Source organism: Cupressus sempervirens, chromosome 1, assembly GCF_028749045.1.
Source record: "Cupressus sempervirens isolate cs-2001-9-10 chromosome 1, ASM2874904v1, whole genome shotgun sequence".
Lineage (NCBI taxonomy): Eukaryota > Viridiplantae > Streptophyta > Pinopsida > Cupressales > Cupressaceae > Cupressus > Cupressus sempervirens.
The window spans coordinates 524,836,661-524,851,187 of NC_143118.1; the positions used below are offsets into that span (position 1 = coordinate 524,836,661).

General features: G+C 34.2%; 1 protein-coding gene across 2 annotated transcripts in view; it reads left to right on the forward strand.

Moving 5' to 3' along the window:
• Positions 1 to 11,089, forward strand: part of LOC149578526 (type 2 DNA topoisomerase 6 subunit B-like) — a 125,213-nt gene extending 114,124 nt beyond the window's left edge. For both annotated transcript variants that reach the window (XM_089829642.1, XM_089829649.1), the window contains exons 9-12: positions 4,687 to 4,831; positions 9,922 to 10,117; positions 10,226 to 10,350; positions 10,603 to 11,089. In XM_089829642.1, coding sequence (XP_089685768.1) covers positions 4,687 to 4,831; positions 9,922 to 10,117; positions 10,226 to 10,350; positions 10,603 to 10,917 — 781 coding nt within the window. In that variant the 3' untranslated portion in view covers positions 10,918 to 11,089. The remainder of the gene's footprint in view (positions 1 to 4,686; positions 4,832 to 9,921; positions 10,118 to 10,225; positions 10,351 to 10,602) is intronic.
• The last annotated feature ends 3,438 nt before the right edge of the window (positions 11,090 to 14,527 follow it).

Below are 14,527 nucleotides of genomic sequence, written 5' to 3' on the forward strand. Positions count from 1 at the left end.
AAGGATGATGAATTGCCTTCATGATGCCTTATCAGTACATCAAAAACATAGAGGATACACCTGCAAATCCATGAGAAAATTGGGTAGGGTTGTCCCAATTTTCTGATTTTTAAATTGAGGACAACACTTATCATTAATGTTAGACTAGTAAGACAAGATTGGATTAAGACTTTAAACATCGGTAATGGCAAGAGGGAAATGGTTATAAATTTAAGAGCAACTACTTCATTGTATGATGATGTTAAATCAATCAATTGATATTAGTAGCTATGATGTCAAACATCATTGAGGTTGTGTGCCTAACGAGAACCCATTAGATTTAAACTATTTTAGAGGGATCATTGGTTTTCCATGACCCATTAATCGTGAGCTAATGAACATGAAGATTTAAGTTGACACAAATGTTCTCCATGATTTAAGAAGTATGTAGCTATGATCATTCTTCTTGGATAAGGTAATGATGTTGCTATTGATTTGATAGTACAATATATTCAAACAAAGTGTCATGTCCCCTCATTAGTTTGACTAGCAGAGCTATGTTAGTTAGCCTATCATGGGCGTCTCGTAGGCTAGCAATTGTGGGTAGAGACTCATACAAGATATTTAGTGACTGGGCTAGACTTTACATGCAATTGAGAGCCAGTTGGGTGTAGGTCCTTGATTTTAGGGGGTATCCCTACATTTTAGGAGGATGTGGCAGTTTTCGGATGTGAGGTTTTACGGGACCATTCCATGGTTTTAGTTTTAGGATGACAGGGCGTGTTCCCTAGTTTCTAGGAGTATCCCTAAATTATAGGAAAGGGATTGCCAGTTGACCCATATTCTCTGGTATCAGTCACAGACAGGTGACATGGTCAGTTTCACATTTATTTTGTTGGTTTGGGCTTTCAAAGGCAAAATGTGGAATATTTTAATATATTTAAAATATTTCCTAAGTTAGCATTTAAATAATTTATAATAAGGCTATTTATATAGCCATTTCAGAGTAATAAGGTGAATATGGCTTTGTTTGGTTAGATATGCCTTTTTGTTATAGCTCGTTGGAAAGGTCTTGAATTATTATAAATTATTTTCACTATCAGGAGACCTTTTGGCTCTTTGAGTTATGACATTTTAATAAAGTAATGTTTTTCCTATAACCTAGACGCCTTTATTTGGGAAAATGTTATTTTATTATAAACTGCAAAGTGTAATTCTCATTTAGGGTTCAATTTGCACTTGGGAGGAGTTATAAAGAGATCAAGACCTAATTGTGGAGTATCTTTTGATATTTGAAACTTGTGAAATTGGAAATTACTCTAGTGGAGCGATTCAAAGGCTTGGGACGAAAACCCTAAGTTTGGAGTATTGGGACACAAGCCTCAACAAGGATTTGGTGATTTAGTATTGGAGTTGGAAGGTACTATTCTCTGTGGTAAGGATCGACATTCTTCATAGCACCATTTATCAGAAGGAAACATCACATTCAGCTAAGCTATCAACTTATTCTAGTTTGGGCATTTCTTCTAGAGGCAGCTCGGGCTTGTATTGTGAGCGCCATTCATTATTAGCAGCCATGTTTTGCAGTTTGGAGATCATACAAGGGCTTGTGGCAGCAAGTTCTCCATCTTTGATGATTATAAAACCCTCTACAGTTGGCGTCAGGTTCATTGTAGACAACAACAAATCCATTTGATATATTTATTTCTTTGACTGCAAAAATTTGAATATTATGCCCCGTATGATTTGAATCATTTCCAGATTGTCAAGTGTTTTCAGTATATGAATGCTACTCATCATTTTTAGTTTGAAGTTACTTGTTATTTGTCACTTGCATATAAAACGAGAAAAAACCAAAAAGAAATCAGAATTCTATAAGGTCTATTCAGAGATACAAAATTCTGGTCAAAGGCTTGAATTTTGAAACAATCATCAATTTCCCAAGTCACTGGGATTGGGGATCTTTCACAAAGCTTGTTGAACATGGTTTGTATAGGTGATTTGTTTGGTTGTTGAAGATGGTCTATAGTGGTGAAAACATGGAAGAAGCATATGGCATCACAAAACTAAGATAATTTGTGTGGGGGGATTCGGCTAGTGTTGTTTGCCTTGCTGGCAGTATTAGAGATTTTTATGTTGCAGTTTGATTTGGTGAAGCAGCCATGGGAGAAAAGAAGACCCACATTAACACTATTGTCATTGGACATATTGTCTCTAGATAGTCCACCACAATTGGTCGCCTTATGTACAAGCATGAGGTAGAGATGGAACATGATATTACCATTGGTATTTCTCGTTGGAAGTTCAAGACCACAAAATACTATTGTATTGTCATTTATGTCCGTGGGCATAGAGATTTCATCCAGAATATTATACGATCAGGGTGTTAAGACAAGTCAGAAACTGAAGGTTTGATTTATATTGGTGCAGTTTAGATTGAGACAAGTCAGCAGTATCAAAGATTAAAGGCTTCATTAGAAGAATGGATTATTTAATACTGTGGATGATAAGAGTTTGCTAATTACAAACAATAAGATAATACAAATGGTGTGGGTTTTAAAATAACACACATTTGACCAACAGCATCAATATAATTAATAAATGAAAGGTAGCTAATAAGAAAAATAATAGCATTCACTGAGAAGAATAATATTAAAGCAGCGATTCATAGAGAAAAGAATCATGGTTAATATGACTATATTAAAAACATTATGGTGATGGTTAATGACTTCATTTTGCAAGAATGCTGACCGATTTGTTGAGATAAAAACATAACCAATGAAAAGGTGTGATTGGGTTTATCATGCTGATCAATCTATGTAAGAAGAAACAATATTTAGTAGACACAAGTATTTTTCTTGGAAATGACTTGTATTCAAGGCGTGTGATTAGGGAAAGTGAAGCTATATAAGGACATCATTCTTTCAAGAGGTGTATCTCTCCATTTAGAGGGGAGAGATATAAAATAGAAACAGATTGTGAAGTATGAGTGTGTGTGGTGAGTAATAAAGATATAAAAGGATCAATTATCAAGACTATGTGAAGATAAAATAAGAAGAGGGAGCAGGTGGTACATGGATTAAAAGATAAACTCAATTACACAACAGTAAATGCATGAAGAATAACAGCAAAAAGTTTAAGAGAACAAGTGCAGATTCAATAATATCCATAAAGAAGAATGAGGGTGTGAAACACATGATACAAACTGATCTATGAAGGAGAAAAAAAATTAATTTGGTCCTATTTAAGGTGTCAAGAACAAGAGGTCTTTGCCTCTAGTCAGGTGGTAAAGGGGTTGGTGCTCACAAACTAAATTAGGGGTTGGTTCCTACAAGCATCGTAAAAGAAGAATTATAAAAAACATTGATTTTCTGTGGCTTTGTCCTGTTAGGATTTCCACATAAACATTCTGTTATTGTGCTCTAATGTCCATGATTTTTGGAATTTCGCAAATAATACTATTGTGGTTGATAAAGTTTAAATTGGTAAAAGTCGTGGTTATACTGATTCACCCCACCCCCCAGTATAATTGTGTGCTAGTCTAGGTGTGGAGTTTAGTGAATTGTTGAACACTAGTGATTGCTTGTCATCCGAATGCACCAATAACTGATTACGAACCTGTTGATAAGGTCAAATATGTAAGCAAGTCAAAAATATTGTGCATGCTTGTAATCTGGTTGAGCAATACGTTATTTGAATCAGACAATAATTACAGAAAATTCTATTAAAGATTATTTACATTTTTGGTTTAAGTTACATAATATTAATAGCATTATGGATCAATTTGAGGATTTTCAAATTTGTTCATCTATAATCTATGTGCAAACATTCTTCAAAACAATTCCTGAAAAAAAAGCAGTGGAAACATCAAATATTCGACATCAGATATTGCAAAAAAGATTTTTGGGTTGGGATTGAAGGTGGTCATTATAGAAGACTTTTCTACTGCATCCTTCAATTTAGTTCAAACTCTCTTCACTTGATCTGGTTTCTACCTTAAGATTCACTATGGCTCAAATACTTTTATCTTTTTATGAAAATTGGTTATAACTTCTCCAACTTCGAGGTTCCCACGGTTTGGACTGTTCCAAATCTGTGTGCTTATTTATTGTAGCTCATCTATGTACTTATTCTGGTTGCTTCCTAGGTTTCTTGGTTTATTTTTCTGTATTCAATGCAGATTAGATGTTGCACATGACAAACTTCATTGAAACTATGTTATACTTTGAGAATATAATCCTACATGCAAGTATCTTACAGTAAATACAGCTAAACAACATGTAGCTCTAGTGGGGGTTGGTCTAAGTATGTTACGATGGAAACTCTTTAAGAATGGAAACTCTATAAGAACTTAAATATGATCATTGAATGTATATAATTATCAAACTAATCCACATTGTGGAAAGACTTTTCAAGTGTTATCTCCCTTTGTAGCCATTTCTGATAAACACAACTATATACATGCCTAATTACTAAAAACTAGTTCCTACATGTCTAAATTCCACAATATTACATGACATAACTGTATGTATTCCCATATCTAGAAAGTACATATTGATGTTAACATTTCTTACCGGATAACTTTCATTCTAATCTTTGATAAACATTATCATAAAACAATGTGACTTGAGCTAGTGTATATGATGGCCTTATGAAAAATATATAATTATCTTTAGTTTATCTTATTAACATGTTTAATGCATGTAGGGAATGTATCAAGGTTGGTAAAGGATCAATTCATAGTCTAGAAGCCAATACAAAGATGGAAATTGTTTTTGAAGCAATTCTTGTGTTGGAAATGGCTAAAGATACAAACACATGTTGCTCAGTGGAATCAACCACAAAGGCAAAGGTAGCTAATTTATTCCAAAAAAATGTACCTGAGGTTATTGTTTATGCTACTTGTGGATTACCATGGTTCTTGTTTTTGAATGCATTTGAGTTAGTGGCCTGGATCAATTATGTTATTATATCATATATATGGAAGAGAATAAACTCCAAATGTGTGAAAAAACAATCATTCACGTATGCATTATGCGTTAAATGAATAACCACTGTAAAAACAAAAGGAACCTTTCAGAAACATGGACTAAGGATGTAAGTTGTTTGCAGATTACTTGAATCATGATCTTCTGTTTATTCATGATGGTTGCATTAGAATGTCTTTCTTGGGCTTTTGTTCATTTTAAGTACATTCTTATCAGTTAGCCAGTGATGCATAAATGATGGTTTTAGAGCTCTTTAATAGCTGGTCTGGTCACATTCTCCAAATGATGAGCCCGATAAGGTCAACTATCTGATAGTAATGCTTTATTTCACTTATAATGTAGTACGTATGGTAAGTTTTGACCTTTTAACTTGGATTTTCAATGCTAATAGGGTCATTCCTAAGGGGTCTGAATGGCGTTATTGTTTGGTAAGAAAATCATGCTCTTGAAATATATGCACTCATTTATTAATTTCTTTTAAATATACTGTGGTTAGATGAACATACTAGGAAATGCAATTAATGCAGTCTATAGTAGACATGCCCACAGGTTAGCTAGTCATACCCTTTTATGGATTGTGTGTTGGCTGGACATACACACCATGATTTAGTCTTCCTTTTGGAGTGTCAAGATGACACTGGTGAATATTAATCCTATTGTGTATTAGTCAAGAATAAGTTTGAAAAATTTCTTCCAATATGTAACTTAATCTTAATTTAGCTTCCCCACTCATTCACATGATCTCCAGCATTCTTCATTTAGCCATTAATATCTAGCAGCCTAATGTTATTGATTCGTCTTATACCAAAAAAATATGTTAGGGTGTTGCATTGTCTTAAAAAGAGTAAACTCAAGACTAGACCATCCAAACAAAATTTGCTATAACATTTATACTTGAACAGTGCAACTTTAATTTCAATACATGCTGCAACTTGCATAGAATTCTTGTCTAGATTTTTTAACAGATTACATCATTCCTTAAGACACAAGGTACTTAAATGTCATGTAAACAATTCAGAGCACTTAAAATTTGATGGGATTTCACTTAAATTCTCTACAAGCCCATACGGAGACAATGCTGTGTTCATAAATTGTTTAGAACATACTTATTACTCTCAAGCCAAAATAACAAGTTGGAAATTTGTGCCATGATCATTTTCATGTACATTGTCTTTGGAGTGATTAATTGATGCTCTTGGATAATTACTATCATTGTATTTGTAATTACATAAATCATTTGTGCATAATTGTGAAGTTGTATATTTATATCTTTACGAAGAGGTTTTATTCTATGTACTGAAAGGTCCCTGATGGATCTCTGCTGCAAATCTGCTGTAGATTTATTTTATTTTTGTTTTTTTCTGTTTATTAATGTTTTCTTTTAGAACTAGACGGAAATGCATAAGAGTTTGTTTGTTTTTGTGTTTTTGATGATTATTCCACATAGAAATGAGAAGTAACAAATGGCAAGAAAAGAGTCTGAAAATAAATAACAATATGCAGTAAAGTCAGAGTTGATACAAATCGTACCAGGCAGATCTCTGAATTAAAGAGCCAAATAAAAGATCCAGTACATTTCCTCTAACAATGACGCCAAAACTGGTTGATGAAAACGGGCTGAGAAGATGCAAGATTCTGCTGCTGAGTAACCGATTTTTCTATGTATCCAAGTGCTGCAAATGACAGAGTACGGCTGCAAGTACGGCTGCAAGAAATGGTAGTGTACGGCTGCTAGAATTCACCTTCCATACGCCAAAGAACATGCTCAACAAAACAAACTGTAGGCCCAAGTTGAAGTGGCGTCTACCTTCCTCCTGAATACTGTTGAAACTACTGACAAACCAATACCCAATGCTGCTGAGGGTTATGTCTCAGCCGGCAATTACCCTGGGGTTTGCGTCCCAGAATGCAAATTGCTCAAGCAGAGCAAATCTGAAAAGAAGTGTTTGAAAAATATGCATAATCATGAGAAATGGCGCCTATCTCCTTATAACCCCTTGCAAAGCAATTCGAACCCTAAAGTGACCCCCAATTGGCGTTGGCTATAAAAATGAATTAAATCTTATTTTAAAGTGACCATGTCACTAGAAAATGACCTTTTCCACCATAGTTATAAATCCGCTCACCGAATTGCCCTGAGACCAAAGAGGAAGATTTAGAGAATTTCAAGACCTTTCCAACGAGCTATCATAACATGGGATATGCATCCAGATGAGGCCAAAATTCCCTTATTACTCCAAAATGGCTATTAACTTAGCCTTATTTAAATATTAAACGCTAACTTAGGAAATATTAAAAATATAACCCAAATAGCCACAAATTGCCCAACTGACATCACAAACCATAAAATCATCTTGTCACCTGTCTGTGACTGAAGTCGGAAATCAAGGATCCACTGGCAGTCTCATCCCTAAAATCTAGGGATGCTCCTAAAATTTAGGAAACAAGCCCTATCCCTCTGAAACTGAACCCAAAGGGTTATCTCATGGAAACCTAGCCCTGGGCATGATCATACCTCCTAAAAAGTAGGAATGAACCCCATAAATGTAGGAATTGCCTTCTAAAAACAAGGAACGTCACCCAATTGATCAATACCCACCAGAAAACCAAGTCCCCAACACTAAATAACCAGACTAGGTCTCTATCCAACCTTGTCAGCCTACAAGACCCCATAATAAGCTGACTCACATGTCTCTGTTAGACTGAGCTAGAGTGGGGACATGACATGTACTTTTGAAAACTGTGATCACACCTAGTTTGCAATTATCTACGGCTAAGGCACAGTAACAAAAAGTTTTTTGTAATGTCATAAAGCTATGATTGATATGATTGTAATGAATTACATAATTACACCATTATTTTATCAGATTGACTTAGCTAGGTTCAGTTAGCTGCTCCCTAGCTATTCAACGGTTATATGGAATGGGTTGTGATTTTGTATTAATTCTCTCTTCAGATTTCGGTTCTTATTGTTGAATGTTGTATACATGTATTATATATGTATATCAAATAGATCATAAAACGCGACTCACCATGTGTACTGCACACTCCTATTAATCACCTATATTTTTATGTATTTTTAGATTTGATATTGGAAACTGAAAATCTCAATGCATATGTTTCTAAGGTGTGTTCAGCAATATCTCTGTGTTTGAATGTTTATTTGTGTGCCTTATTCCTCATTTGGTATCAATTTCCCAACTAATAGACGCAAAAATCACTGTTAGTTTGGTGTACTTGCTGAGTTTGGTGGTTTATAACCTAGATAAGACTTCCAAGCATAATTTGACGACTTGCTGGGATTGTGCTGAGTTCAAGATTGCAGTTATTGTAGCCTTGTAGGTGTTAGCACTTTATTTTTGTCATTTTGTGAATGTTATAATAGAACAATGTCTAACAATGTGCTATAAACAGGTCTCAGTCAATCATTCACACACATACACATTTCTTTAAAAATTTTACAATTTTCAAAGAAAATCTTTTTCCCCTTCTCTTGTAGAATATTGATTATGGAAAATTATTGGCAAGTCATTACTTCTCAGTGGCATGTTCCTGGAGCCTATTTTGACATTTTTCTTTCACACCTGAAGGGTGTTTAAGTATGACCATAGATAATAGATCAAATCTATATTACCTGATTATTGAATCTATCTTGAACATGTCAATGTAAAATAAATATCCTGTGATAAAATTTAACGTAAAATTCTTGATTTTATGGTCTTCATGAAGGCGTTCAATCATATGATTTATCCAATTGACAACATATTTGAAATAATTTGGTTGTGGTATGTTTTTCTGACATCCACATGATTTTTGTGATGTATGACATTCAATGTAAAATAAATATCCTTTGATAAAATTTAACATAAAATTCTTAATTTTATGGTCTTCATGAATGCGTTCAATCATATGATTTATCCAATTGACAACATATTTGGAATAATTTGGTTGTGGTATGTTTTTCTAACATCCTTTATATAGACTCTTGAGAGCAGCAAAACACTTTGTTGCAAACTACTTAGTTGGCTTATGGATTTCATCCAGTATATCCAAAATAAAATACAGCAACTTGTATTTTTATTGAGGATTCTCAATCTTTACTTCAAAAAGTGTAGGTCCATTTTTTATTTAAGATTTCTTGGGAACAAGATAGCCTCTTGGAATCAAGCTTACTCTTCAATTCCTACTTAGTATTTACGACCTTGAGCAATTCCCTAGTCATTCTAAACATTATTATTCATTTCATACTTATTTATTCTGGCCTCAGACTTTTGTATGTTTATGTTGCATTGAATGTTTTCATTTATTCTTTGAATCTTGGGCCATAATGCTTATTTTTTTCTTTTTAAAGGGATTTTATATTGAACATCTTCAGGCAAATTATTACCTTCTACTCTGACTTGTTACCAGATTTGAGTAAACTGAGTGAAGGGTTAGGATAGAGATTGAGGGCTGCCTTGTGTGGTTTTGCATTTGTGTTTTTGGATAATGTGGTTCCTGGATTAAATTGTTCAAGCTTTTTGGATCAATGTTTAGGATCACATTCCATGATCCATCATCTATTTTGAATCTTTGATTACTTTGGCTCTCTATCAGCCCAATGATGGATCATGGAGTTGGATCTGAAATGTTGTTCCAGAAAGGTTGAACACAATTTAATCGAGAAACAACATTATCTGTATTACCGATTATGTAAATATCTTATCATTAATTTGTATAATTTTTTTTTGCAATAGGTAGTAGTTGGGCACATTTTAAGTTAAAATAGCCACATTTTTCTTTGATGTTTACTGCTTTTACATGTTGAGCTTCTATGATGGGTGTATAAATTCCACTTAAATGTTTTTGACTTATACTCAGTGACAAACAAATTTTCTAGATTTTGAAGATCCCTAAAGCAATTTATTCCAAATAGATTTGTACAGCCTTCTGAATAAAGAGAAAATATATGCAGGCCTTATATTTTGAAGAATACTTTCCAAATGCTGTTACAGTTTCAATGGTTCAAGCTTTAAAGAGCGTTGAGTGGAAAAATTATGGGTTTCATATGAAAGTCATTGAAGTAGACGATTGTGGTGATGCTTCCATTGAATGGGAAGGACTGGGAATGCCTGCAAAAATAGATATTGTTCTTCACAGATATAAAAGAGAATATCCAACTGAAACATGATTGATCCTGTACAAGTTGTTAGGCATTGGATTTTTTAGTTGTTTGAGGATTCAAAGCACTTCGATTATTTATCCTTAACTTTGTAGCAAATGCTTAAAACGGAGAAAGAAGACATTATCTGAATTGGTACTTGTCAAGAATGCTTTGGGAATGGCATTGAATGAATTGAAAGAAAACAATCCAGAACTCTTCCTCAGCCAGCGTGCATGCAAGGTAATTGTAAATTGCATGGATAGTAAATAAACATATTCTGAGATTCAATGCTGAGGGATCATCCTTCAGTTATTGTTTTCCATATCTGGTCTTCTGTTTATTTTCTCATTTAAATGATCAAATATAAAGATATTTTGTACAGTTGAGAATGCTTATTCTTCTTTGTATCAACTACTCTTTCTTTTCATCCTCAGGCTATAGTCTTTGTTCATTGTATGCATTTTTGGCTATTAACGATGTATGAACCCGCAGGTGAAAACATTTGCCCCAGATTTGTCTAGATCTATTTCTGGTTTAATCATGTCATCAAATGACATGAATTTCAAAGAAGAATGTGCGCATATTGTTGGACTGTCTCTCGAAGATTTGTGCCAAGAAACATTGTTGTCTTGCATCAACAAAAAGATTCTTGATGTTATCAATATTACTGACAGAAATCCAACTAAAAAAACTGCAAATACAGATTTTCAACCAACTTGTGAGGAACCATCCAAAGAAGAGTGCGTAAATGAAGTTGACAATGAAAATAATCTGGATGAATGTACAAGCATATGGGACTTCTTGTAGACAATGCTAGATTAAATCATCTGAAACATTAAGCTCTTTAATGCGATACAAGTATGCCATCTCTTTATCTGTTACTGCCAACAAAGACTTATTTAGGCTTTTACAGCAATTTTTTATTTTCACAATATGAAGTTTATTCGTAATTCTATATTCAAAAGAGAACTTATTTTCTCGTTTGGCAGGTTATTTTGAAAATCAGAACAAGAAAGAGAGATTTGCACTGAGTATACTATAAGAAATAGAGTCATTATATTAAGCTTATCATTTTTTCTTACAAATGAACAATCTTGTTTTGTTAGACATGACAGCTTAATTTCCAGTAAAGGATTTTAATGTTCTTTCTTTATTTTAAAAAAATATTTCTTAAATTTGAGATATTGACTATGCATCTTATATTATATGTTTGTACAATTTGTTGGCACCATAAAATATGCTGCCTCTGAAAACCTTTATTTGGTATATTTTATCCTTTAAAACAAAATTCATATAATCTCATTTTGAAGCATGGGTTTTAAAAAGTTTCTCTGACAAGAGAAATAATCTTTGCCATGTTTCTTTTTATTTGAGGCTGGTTTATATTCAAGAAATCACCCCCTAGGAGCACCAACTTGTACAAACTGTCATAGAGAGAAACGGTTGACTATAAAGTTGAATTATATTTGAGATGTGTGGAATAATGTACATAACCTTGCTTATAAAGGCAAGGAGGGTGAACGGCGGTAGAGAACTAGCGACTAATTGCTAAAACTCTAAAAATTAAAATGCTATAATAAATAATGCCCAAGTAAATTTAAGCATGAGTAAATTGAAAGAAACTCAATTACTTCAACATTGTCACAATGAGTAAGATGCAATATGGGTTCTAGATTCATAACTATCTGATGTACGCATGTATGTCAATGCAAATGCAATGAAATTTCTCACAAGTGAAGAAAATGAGGAAACCACAAGGGAGAAAACTACTTTCCAAAAAGAGAGAAAAGAAAGACAAGATGAAGCAAGGGTGCATGAAAGACACAATCATAGCCTCAAGGACTACATCATCACGTTTTTATAATTAGTGATCTCCCCATAAGAAGGGAAAGGATAAAGATGTCCCCCTTTAATGAAGAAGTTTCAATGTCGATGAAGAATGCCTAGAAATAAAAGATGATAAAATGCGAATGCTTGTAAATAAAAGATGCTAATGCCTATAAGCAACCCCTTAGTAAGAAACAAGTTCATCAAATAACGAGGAAGTCACTCCATGTCCATTAGAAAGGAGGAAGAAAAAATCCAAATAGGAATCTTTGAAAACTAATTGGAGTCTCCAACCACAAAATTGTTGGACTTAGTAGTCACATTGACATGTTCAACTGACAAAATGGTGATGACTAAGTTGTAGCATCACATGGATTCAAGTATGGAGTAAACATTGGAGTGTTGTCATTGAATAGCAATCAATTAACAAGAGGTTGAAGCATTGCAAGGACAGTGAAACCACCTATAGATTGGCATACGAGCACGACAAGGAGCATGATACAGACAAGCTTACTACCAATGATAGATGTAGAAGTTGGTCACAATTGAGTCACCACTGATGTGGCATGATTGGGATAGTTTGATAGCGACGTGACATGTATGCAAAGAGAAGCGACAAAAGTGATGGAAGAAAGCAAGGTCACAAGTCTAGATGTAGACTTATAGATAGACATACATGCCTATGGGTATAGACACCTATGTATAGGTAGTCACAGGTATTTTGTGACTATACTTGCTTCTAAATTTTAAATTTTGAATATTGATTTGAGAAAGATAATTTTAAGGTTTTGGCACCCAGATTGGAGGAGTGGATTTAAGGTCACTCAAAATTTATTGCGAGGAGGTTGCAGAGGTCGACATTCTTGTTGTTAGAGCTCAAAGATCTGTGGGTGACAGAGGAGGATAAAAGGAAGAATAATGAGCTATTGACAGACTGGTGCTCAATCATGAGAAAGAGAGAAGTGAATAGAAGTATTCACTGAGTAAAGCTAGAACAAATGAAGGAGATAGTAGAATCTTTGCACATAATCATAGTGGATCTACTAGGCAAGGTGTGCCACATTCTTAGATATAATCTTTAGTTGCTTTCTTACCATTGCAACTAAGTACGCTTCTAATAGGGAAGAATTGTAATTAGTCTTTGAAATTCTCTAATGAGGTATCTCTCAGAAAGGGATCAAAATCCTCTAGCAAGGTAGTCTTAGTAGACTGTTGTACTCCTAACATATTATGTTCATTCCTAACAAGATGAGTTCTCATAAGGAACATATTTACGCCTTTAACATTTCACCCTTTTACTTGCAAGAAAAGCCTAGTGGATATATTACTTCCATCATGTTTTTCACCCTCACATCAGTCCGAGGGTCTCACGTAAAAATTTGTATCATTGATGTATGCTTTCTTGTGTGATCTTTTGTGGTTTTATTACATTACATTTGTCATTATTTTACTTGTTAAAAGACTAGTAACAAGGTTTGTGAACAAGGTCGTTATAACCGACAGAAAAGGTCATACTAATTCACCCTCCCTTCAGTACTGATTGGGACGAACAATTGGTATTAGAGCTCAGATTCTAGCAGTAACAAGCCTTACAACTTGAGGGAGGATCAAATAGTAGCCCCTAAACTCTAGAGACAACTTGATGATGCCTTGGACACCGCTGAAGACTTGAAAGACATGTTGAGAGGATCTCTAGCAAAGACAAAGAAATCAATAAAGAAGCTAGTGAAAGTCAATAGCTAATAGAGAAACTTGAAGAGCAGAGTGGATTTGAAGAATTTGAGGAAGCAATCTTTGAACTTATGATTGAAAATGAAAAGTTAACCAAGAAGATCAAGTTAATAAAAAAGAAACAAGAACATTCAACAATAAGAATAAGTGAAGCTCGGGATGAAAGAGGGAATGCCATTTTGGCAAGAGATCAAGCCTAAGAATTAAGGATATCCTAAGAAGCAAAGCAACAAGATGAAGTCTTTTTGAAAGCTAAGGAAGAAGAAATGACTATGATGGAAGAAAAACACAGGTACATCATACACGAAAATGATGTCTTTTTGGAACATTGTCATGACAAAACAAAACACTTAATAGCCCTAAATGAAGAAGGCATGCATATGGAGGAGCATATTCATCAATTGATGGATGAACTAAAGGATAACAAAGATAAAAATGAAAGATTGACGAAGGCTAATGAAAGTACTAAGAAGCTGGAGGAGCAATGCAAAGTTCAAAGGAAGACCGTAAGCTCAATTGGTCTAAAATTTGAAGGAATCAACACAAAGGAGAAAGGAGAGTCTTTAGGAATGAAGGACTTGAGCCTCACAAAGAACAAGAAGAGACCAAACAAAGGTATGTCATCCAACAAACCTACTTGTTTTTTTGTGGTAAAATAGGACACACATCAAATGTCTGTTGGCATAGGAAAATAATGCCCAGTATTCAACATGTCTACAAAGGCTATTGTGATATTTGTCATCGGCATGGACGCAATGCATATGAGTGTAAGGATCTTGCAGAGAAGGCAAGATCAGAAGGTTACTATTACCATTGTAACAAGTATGGTCATAAAGCCAAGGGCTCTAGATCAAAAGCT